The sequence below is a fragment of the Portunus trituberculatus genome, chromosome 2, assembly GCF_017591435.1.
Source record: "Portunus trituberculatus isolate SZX2019 chromosome 2, ASM1759143v1, whole genome shotgun sequence".
Classification (NCBI taxonomy): Eukaryota; Metazoa; Arthropoda; class Malacostraca; order Decapoda; family Portunidae; genus Portunus; species Portunus trituberculatus.
The window spans coordinates 5704634-5714633 of NC_059256.1; the positions used below are offsets into that span (position 1 = coordinate 5704634).

Consider the following 10000-nt stretch of genomic DNA (forward strand, 5'->3'; position numbering starts at 1 on the left):
AGCTAACTTCCACCCACCCAGAGAGAGAGAGAGAGAGAGAGAGCTAACTTAACCTAATGAAAGAGAGAGAACAAAGAGAAATGAGAGAGAGAGAGAGAGAGAGAGAGAGAGAGAGAGAGAGAGAGAACGAGAATAAGAAAAGAGAGAGAGAGAGAAATGAGAGAAAAATAAAGAAAAAGAGAGAGAGAAAGAGAGAGAGAGAGAGAGAGAACGAGAAAAGAAAGAGAGAGAGAGAAAAAATGACAAAATAAAGAAAGAGAGAGAGAGAGAGAGAGAGACAGAGAGAGATCAACAAAAAAGAAAGAGAGAGAGAGAGAGAGATCAACAAAAAAAAGAGAGAAAAAAATAAAGAAAAAAGAGAGAGAGAGAGAGAGAGAGAGAGAGAGAGAGAGAGAGAGAGAGAGAGAGCTAACATTCACCCACTCAGGCAGGCGTGGGGCTGAAACCAGGAACACCAGTGGAGGAGGTGGTGGAGGTGGTGGAGGAGGTGGACATGGTGCTGGTGATGACAGTGGAACCAGGATTTGGTGGCCAGAGCTTCATGTCGGCTATGATGGAGAAAGTGGAGTTCCTAAGGGCCAGGTTCCCCTCCTTGGACATTGAAGTGGATGGTGGAGTAGGGCTGTCCACCATTGACGCCTGTGCTAAGGTAAGTGGAGGGTTTAAGTGGAGTTTTTAGGGTTTTTTAGTGGTTTTGGTGTTTTTAAGTGGATTTTTGGGTTTTTAAGTGGTGTTTTTAAGTGGATTTTTTGTGTTTTTAAGTGGATTTTTGTGTTTTTAAGTGAATTTTTGGGTTTTAAGTGGTGTTTTGATGTTTTAACTGGATTTTGGGTTTATAAGTGGTGTTTTGGTGTTTTTAAGTGGTGTTTTGGTGTTTTTAAGTAGATTTTGGTGTTTTTAAGTGGATTTTTGTGTTTTAAGTGGATTTTGTGTTTTAAGTGAATTTTGGGTTTTAAGTGGTGTTTTGATGTTTTTAAGTGGATATTTGGGTTTATAAGTGGTGTTTTGTGTTTTTAAGTGGTTTTGGTGTTTTTAAGTGGATTTTTGGGTTTTTAAGTGGATTTTTGGGTTTTTAAGTGGTGTTTTGATGTTTTTAAGTGGTGTTTTGTGTTTTAAGTGTTTTGTGTTTTAAGTGGTGTTTGGTGTTTTTAAGTGGTGTTTTGGTGTTTTTAGTGGTGTTTTGTGTTTTTTAGTGGATTTTAGGGTTTTTAAGTGGTGTTTTGGTGTTTTAAGTGGATTTTGGTGTTTTAAGTGGATTTTGGGTTTTCAAGTGATTTTTGGTGTTTTAAGTGGATTTTGGTGTTTTAAGTGGATTTTGGTGTGTTTAAGTGGATTTTTGTTTTAAGTGGAGTTTTGGTGTTATAAGTGGTGTTTTGGTGTTTTAAGTGGTGTTTTGGTGTTTTTAAGTGGTGTTTTGTGTTTTTAAGTGGTATTTTGGTGTTGTTAAGTAGATTTTGGTGTTTTAAGTAGTGTTTTGTGTTTTAAGTGGTGTTTTGGTGTTTATAAGTGGTGTTTTGATGTTTTTAAGTGGTGTTTTGGTGTTTTTAAGTGGTTTTGGTGTTTTTAAGTGGATTTTTGGGTTTTTAAGTGTGTTTTGATGTTTTTAAGTGGTGTTTTAAGTGTTTTAAGTGATGTTTTGGTGTTTTAAGTAGTGTTTTGGTGTTTTAAGTGGTGTTTTGTGTTTTTAAGTGGTGTTTTGGTGTTTTAAGTGGTGTTTGATGTTTTAAGTGGTGTTTTGTGTTTTAAGTGATGTTTGGTGTTTTAAGTAGTGTTTGGTGTTTTAAGTGGTGTTTTGTGAAGTATGGATTTTGGTGTTTTAAGTGTCTGTGTGGTGTTTAAGTGGTGTATTTGTGTTTTAGTGGTGTTTGGTGTTTTTAAGGTGTATGGTGTTTTAGTGGTGTTGGTGTTTTTAAGTGGTGTTTGGTGTTTTAGTGGTGTGGTGTGTAAGTGTATTGGTGTGTTGGTGTTTTGGTGTTTTAAGTGGTGTTTTGTGTGTTTTAGTGTGTATGTGTGTGAAGTGGTGTTTTGGTTTTTAGTGGTGTTTGTGTTTTAAGTGGTGTTTTGTTTTAAGTGGTGTTTGGTGTTTTAGTGGTGTTTTGATGTTTTAAGTGGTGTTTTGTGTTTTAAGTGGTGTTTTGTGTATTTAAGTGTGTTTTGTATTTAAGTGGTGTTTTGGTGTTATAAGTGGTGTTTTGTGTTTTTAAGTGGTGTTTTGGTGTATTTAAGTGGTGTTTTGATGTTTTTAAGTGGTGTTTTGGTGTTTTTAACTGGATTTTGGTGTTAAGTGGTGTTTTGGGTGTATAAGTGGATTTTTGGTTTCTAAGTGGAAATTTGGGTCTTTAAGTAGATTTAAGTGGAGTTTTTGGGGTTTATTAAGTGGTGCCGATACTATTAGTACTACTACTACTACTACTACTACTACTTCTTCTTCTTCTTCTTCTTCTATTACTACCACACTAATAATAATAATAATAATAATAATAATAATAATAATAATAATAATACCACTACTACTACTACCACCACTACTACTACCACCACTACTACTACTACCACTACCACTACCACCACCACTACCACTACCACTACTACTACTACTACTACTACTACCACAACCACTACCACAACCACCACTACTACTACTACTACTACTACTACTACTACTACTACTACTACTACTACTACTACTTTTCAGGCGGGTGCTAACATGATAGTGTCTGGCAGCGCTGTGGTGAAGGCTGACGACCCCAAGGCTGTCATCTCCCAGTTACGTAGTTCCGTCGTTAAGGAGCTGTAGAGAGAGAGAGAGAGAGAGAGAGAGAGCAATAAAACAATGAAAGAAATTAAGAAAGATAGAGAAGTTAGGAAGGGAAGCCAGTTAGAGAGAGAGAGAGAGAGAGAGAGAATCCTTTTTTGTTCATGAATATTAAACAACAGTATTATATGAATGACTATTAATACACCCTTAATAATACTGAGAGAGAGAGAGAGAGAGAGGGGCTACTATTTCATATGGTAGAGTGGTGTTGTGCTTGGCGTTTGTGTGTTGTTGGCCGCTCCTGAAGTCCTAGCGGGGAGTCCTAAGCCACTGGGTCCTGTGGTGAGGTGGTTTCCAAGGATACAAGTGTTATTGTTTTTGTAATACTGCAGGTTTTGGATGTTGATGGTGTTGTCTGACAGTAGTCACCTGCCGCCCGGTGGAATACTCCAGGAGAGGTACTTACGGGGATGTAGGCAGTGCTGCAGACTGAGTGATTCCCAGTGTCCTCTCTTCCCGGTTCCCTTTGTGGTCTCATTTATACAATTGAGCAGCTGCAGCCTGCCCTCTAAAGACAACTTCTACTACTTCCTACACTACACTACAACACCTTACACTTTTACACTCTCTTCAAATCAAAATTTAATAATGGCTTCACCACGCCCTGCCTCGGAGTCCCCCTCTGGGGAGGGGACCATAAATGTCCCCAGGTCGGACTGCCCTCTGCTGTCGACCTTGGGTGTCTTGACACTTCATCTAATACTTTCACTATCAATTTCTGCAACATTCGTGGCCTTCGTTCTAATTTTCAATCTGTGGAACACCACCTCTCCTCTACTAAACCTCATCTTCTCTTCCTAACTGAAACACAGTTGTCTGTGACTACTGACAGCAGCCCCTTTTCTGTTCCCTCCTACTTGCTCTATCCTCATTTTCAATCCAAAGCTGGATGTTGCGCATACGTGCGTAACGACACCACTTGCTCTCGTGCCCACAATCTTGAATCTTCAGAATTTTCTACCATCTGGCTAAGACTTCAATGTCACTCTCTAACTAAATTCATCTGTGCTGTATACCTCTCACCTAATTCCTCTGACTATGTAAAATTCTTTGACTATTTGACTTCCAAGGTGGAGCACATCTTATCTCACTTTCCTTTGCTGAGATCTCCATTTTAGGGATTTCAATGTTCACCACCAGCTTTGGCTTTCATCTTCTTTCACTGACCAACCTGGTGAACAAACCTTCAACTTTGCTATCCTTCATGACCTAGAGCAGCTAGTGCAGTTCCCTACCCGTATTCCTGACCGCCTTGGAGACACGCCCAACATTCTTGATCTTTTCCTAACCTCCAACCCTTCTGCTTACTCTGTTAAACTTTCCTCTCCGTTGGGCTCCTCCGACCACAATCTAATTTCCGTTACCAGTTCTATCACTCCAGTGCAGCCTCAGGACCCGCCTAAGCGGAGGTGCTTCTGGCATTTTAACTCTGCTAAGTGGGAGGAACTAAGGCAGTACTATTCTGATTTCCCTTGGGATGATTATTGTTTTCATGTCAGAGATCCTTCTCTACAGTATGTGCCGAGCGCATAACAGAGGTGATTATCTCTGGCATAGAGCTATACATTCCTCATACTTTCTCTAACCCTAAAGCTAAAAAGCCTTGGTTTAACTCTGCTTGTTCTCGTGCTGTCAATGATAGAGAGGCGGCTCACAAACGGTTCCGTAGCCATCCAACTGCTGAAACTCATGCCCTATATATTTCTGCCCGTAATTATGCCAAATCTATTCTCCAACTTACTAAAAACTCTTTCATCAATAGAAAATGTCAAAGTCTTTCCAATTCTAACTCCTCTCGAGATTTCTGGCATCTAGCCAATAATATCTCTAACAACTTTACTTCTTCGTCTTTCCCTCCTTTACTTCATCCAGATGGCTCTACAGCTGTCTCTTCTTTTTCTAAAGCTGAACTCTTCGCTCAAACCTTTGCTACCAACTCAACTTTGGATGATTCTGGGCATATTCCTCCTACTCCTCCACCCTCTGACTACTTCATCCCTAAAATTAAAATTCTTTATAAAGACGTTTTCCTGGCCCTCTCTGGCCTTGATTCTCGGAAGGCTTACGGTCCGGATGGAGTCCCTCCTGTTGTTCTCAAAACTGTGCTTCCGAACTCGCTCACTGCCTGGTCAAACTCTTTCATCTGTGTCTCTACTTCTATTTATCCTTCTTGCTGGAAGTTTGCTCACATTCAACCTGTCCCTAAAAAGGTGACCACTCCAATCCTTCTAACTACCGCCCTATAGCTTTGATTTCCTGCCTTTCTAAAGCCTTTGAGTCTATCCTTAATAGGAAGATAATGAGGCATCTATCAGCTCACAACCTTCTCTCTGATTGCCAGTATGGTTTCCGTAAAGGCAGATCTACTGGTGATCTTCTTACTTTCCTAACTGAATCTTGGTCATCCTCTTTAGGGACTTCGGTGAAACCTTTGCTGTCGGCCTTGACATATCGAAAGCCTTCGATAGAGTCTGGCACAAATCTTTAATTTCTAAACTACCCTCCTACGGATTCTATCCTTCTCTCTGTACCTTCATCTCCAGTTTCCTTTCCGATCGTTCTATTGCTGCTGTAGTAGACGGTCACTGTTCTTCCCTAAAACTATCAACAGTGGTGTTCCACAGGGTTCTGTCCTATCACCCACTCTCTTTCTATTATTCATCAATGATCTCCTAAATCTGACTCAATGCCCTATCCACTCCTATGCTGATGATACCACCTGCATTATTCAACAGCGTTCAACAGACGCCCAACCCAACAACAATTAAATGACTCAAGGCGAGATGCTATAGGACGCCTAACTTCTGATCTTTCACTTGTTTCTGATTGGGGCAGAGAAAACCTGGTTTTGTTCAATGCCTCAAAACTCAATTTCTACAACTATCTACTCGACATAACCTTCCAGACAACTATCCTCTCTTCTTCAATAACACTCAACTTCCCTCTCCTCTACATTAAACACACTCGGTCTATCCTTCACTAAAAATCTAAACTGGAAATTTCACATCTCTACTCTTGCTAAATCAGCTTCCAAGAAGTTAGGTGTCCTATGGCGTCTTCGTCCATTTTTCTCCCTCCCAGCTGCTTGCTCTGTACAAGGGCCTTATCCGCCCGTGTATGGAGTATGGCTCTCATGTCTGGGGATCCACACACACAGCTTTACTAAACAAGGTGGAATCTAAAGCTTTTCGTCTTATCAACTCTTCTCCTCTAACTGACTGTCTTGATTCTTTAAGTCACCGCCGCAATGTTGCATCTTTATCTGTCTTCTACCGCTGTTTTCATGCTGTCTGCTCTTCTGAACTTGCTAACTGCATGCCTTCCCCTCCTGCGGCCTCGCTGCACAAGACTCTCTACTTCTTCTCATCCCTATTCTGTCCATCTTCCTAATGCAAGAGTTAACCAGTATCTTCACTCCTTCATTCCCTACACTGGTAAACTCTGGAACTCTCTACCTGTGTCTGTATTTCCACCTGCCTATGACTTAAACTCTTTCAAAAGAGGAGTGTCAAGACACCTCTTACGTTAACTGGACCCTCCTTTTAGATTTTTTGTTTTTCTTTCTACTTTCCTCTTAACAGGGCCTGGCAACCAGCGGGATTTTTTTTTCCAACACTTTGTTTTCCCTTGGCCAGTGCCCTTGTAATGTAAAAAAAAAAAAAAAAAAAATGGGGATTAGTTAAACTATACATTTTTGAAAGTTTAGAACCAGAGGAATCCCAAAGCAATCTTTCCATTTTTTTTAAATCGCTATGGTGGTCAAAATGGACGTCAAACTGGTCACTCCGATTCCTAGTATTTTTGGCAGGATCTCGAATGCTGCATCAGCTATGGTTCCAATGCCAGCAATGAATGCAAACCTTGAAGCATCCATGGAAGCAGTAAAGTCATCTCCAATGGCCTAAGAGAAAAAAAAAGACTAAATATGCCTACAATATCTGATAATTATGTAAAAAAATGTAATTTTCTTGCAGAATGAGTACCAGTTTCCATGCGGTTCACAATTATAATGTTAGATAAGGCAGGTTTTAACACACAACACATGAAAGTTTTTTTTTACATGGCTGTTGTGATCCCAAGACATCTCATATATCAAGGAGTGAAGCCTCAAGTGACTGGGCCTTGCCAGAAGTTTAGTTACTACAAGCCAGATGATACTGAAGCAAGCCAATTAAAAGATCAGTTCAGTTTAGTCCTTATGCCTTCAGGTTGGCAATTAGTGACCAAGTATGTTTCTGTGGAGACCTTCCAAAATGCATTCTAATTACTCTGCTTAAGGTCCACAGCTGTTCCATTTATGTTACATAAATATTTACAGATGAAAAAAGAAAAAAAAGAAAAAAATATATATATATAGAGAGAGAGAGAGAGGCTATACATGTGTGATTTTTTATCTTAAAGTTACACGGGTATTGACACTGTTTTTTTTTTTTTTTTTCATTTTCAGAAAGCATAATCACCAAAACTATTGATTTTTGTTTTTATTTTTGCAGGTTATGCTTGTGGTTACAGCCTGTGCTAAGCTCGCAAAAAATTTTTTGAAACTGCACTAACCAGGTGGTGGAAAAACTGCACTACTCTTCATGTGGTGGAGACTACTCTTAATTGACAGTGTATAAAGACTACTAGCAAACACATACTATGGCGACCCCTATATTGTCACAACTAGGTCAGCAGCCAGATGAAACAATTGACTGGAAATGCTGTATTTTGTGCCAACAGAAAGGTGGACAGTTAGTTTTGAACCCAAGATTAGACTCCTATGATGTTCTATTGCCTTTGGTATCAGAAAGAGCATCAATCAATGATGGGGAATACATCGAAATTCATGGAAGGTTGCAAAACTGTACTGCTGATACTCTGAAGAGCAATAAAGCTGTTTGGCATCCTAAATGCTACTCTGCTACAACAAACAAAGTTCATTTGCAACGTGCAAGAGACCGCTACCAACGCTCTTTGTTAAAAGGATCACATATCCCAAAGGAACGAGGACGCCCATCAAGCATTGAAGACGGTCGGACATCATCTGACGCTTCTGTTTCAACACGATTTACAAGGTCAGCTACAAAACCACTAAAGAAGGACCTGTGCTTCTTTTGTCAAGAGGCTGATGATGATGATGATGATGATGAAAAGCTCTTATTTTCAGTCAGAACAGACAGTGCCGGCAAATCATTGAGAAAGGCAGTTATGATTTCATCTGACCCAGAACTAAAAACAAGACTTGCAACTAGCATTTCTGATGATGATGCCCATGCCATTGATGTCAAGTATCACAAGGAATGTTGGAGAAAAAATGTATTTCATGTTCTCAGAGATGAAGCTCGCACACGTGAACGAACTGGGATAAAGGGATGTGAATTGCAGGCTGTCAGTCTGATTGAGCTTCTCAACGTCATTGATGTGCAAACCAGAATGGGGGCATATCTCTCAATGGCAGACATTGATAATACCTATGTGAACATGCTAGGTGGAGCTGAAGTTTTACCAAATCACAAACCTACCTATAACAGACATTGGCTGAAGGAAAAAATATTATCTGAACTGCCAGCTGTGAAGCATGTTTTGCAAGCCAACAGAAGAAAACCAGGTGTGTTATATTGCCCAGATGCCTGTGAAGCAGAAATGGTACAGTGTGCAATTGCAGATGATACAACTGATGACATGAAGGCACTCTACAGAGCAGCACAACTACTCCGTCAATGTATTGAAAATTTCCAAAAGAAGGAGTCTCCGGATAACCCAGTTTCAGTGTCTAGCACAGTGGAAGATGTACCTGTTGAGGTCTATACACTCATGCGTTGGATTATCGCAGGACCTGCAGATGATCTTGAAACTGAAGTGCGCACCCATGTAGTAGACCAAGCAGCCCTCACACTGAGTCAAAACTTGATGTATGCATTCAAGTCAAAGAGACAGGTTAAATATCAACCTAAATCTGAACAAGCAGGGTTTAGGTTAAGGAAAGCTCGAGAAAACCCCCAAGTGGTAGGGATGGCATTGGTCATCCACAATGATACAAGAAACAAGAAAAGGGCCAGTTCAACATAGAAGGAAACAATCAGGCAAAGCATCATGACCTCTCTCCAGCTATTGTCCAAAGAGAACATGCAGCAGTCAGTAAAATCAAAGATGCAATATTGACTCATGGGAACCCATTTGCCGTTGAGGGTAACAGACTGTACAATCTGATAACCCATGCATACATACCAGATGAGTATGTGCCACAAATACTTAACATGGATGATAATGGACAGAAGTTGTATGAGGAATATGTTGCTGACCGAATCAATGGAAACATCAGCCTATGGAATCCTTTAAAGAAACAGAACAATAAGATGTTTACATCTGGCAATTTGAAACAGATGGTCAAGATTCGAGACAAAACCATTGACATGAAAGAAACAAAAGACCTATATGGCAGACTTATGGTCTTGGCCAGATCAAACAGAGATGTAGATCAGAAAGAAGCCATTGGCAACTATGAACTCACCCTGACGCCAAGATCACTCTTTGCTCCAGATGGGGCAATTTTGCCATGCACTGACAAGTCAAAGCTCATCCATGCTCTAGAGAAGGTCGTGTCAGATAGAGCTGTTGAAACTGGTTCACAGCCAGAAACGGAAGCTATGGAGGAGGAAAGTATGTGCCCTACCAAGAAGATTGCAGTTGTGGATGGAATGGTGCTTGTGCACAAGATGACTGAGCCTCAGTTTCTATGAAAGGCTGATGACCCTTACACAGGAATTTGATGAAATCATTCTGGTTTTCGACACATACAAGTCAAATTCCCTGAAGAATGCAACAAGACAGAAGAGACTCCAAGGGAAGGATCCAGTTCAGTACCAAGTAAGAGATGAGACAAGCATCAAGCACATACCCATGAGTAGGTTCCTATCACATGACAAGACGAAGGCTGACCTGACAGAATACCTGGCAAGAAAGACACTTGATTACAGCAAAGACTCTTCCAAGCTGATCATCACTTCAGCATCTGGAGTAACCAGAAGTAACAAAGATGTTGGAATCTTTGATGACAATAACCACGAGGAAGCAGACACATTAATGATATGTCTAGCAGTATCTGCATCAAGAAGAAACCAAGGTGATATACAGCTGAGATTCTTCTCCCCTGACACTGATGTGTTTGTACTGGCAATTGCCAACTATGATTTGCTGCCT

At 40.4% G+C, this 10000-nt stretch overlaps 1 protein-coding gene across 1 annotated transcript in view; it reads left to right on the top strand.

The window, feature by feature from the left end:
* LOC123503673 (ribulose-phosphate 3-epimerase-like) overlaps positions 1-2944 on the top strand; it is a 7524-nt gene extending 4580 nt beyond the window's left edge. The window contains exons 5-6 of the mRNA XM_045253637.1: positions 428-649; positions 2696-2944. Coding sequence (XP_045109572.1) covers positions 428-649; positions 2696-2797 — 324 coding nt within the window. The 3' untranslated portion in view covers positions 2798-2944. The remainder of the gene's footprint in view (positions 1-427; positions 650-2695) is intronic.
* The last annotated feature ends 7056 nt before the right edge of the window (positions 2945-10000 follow it).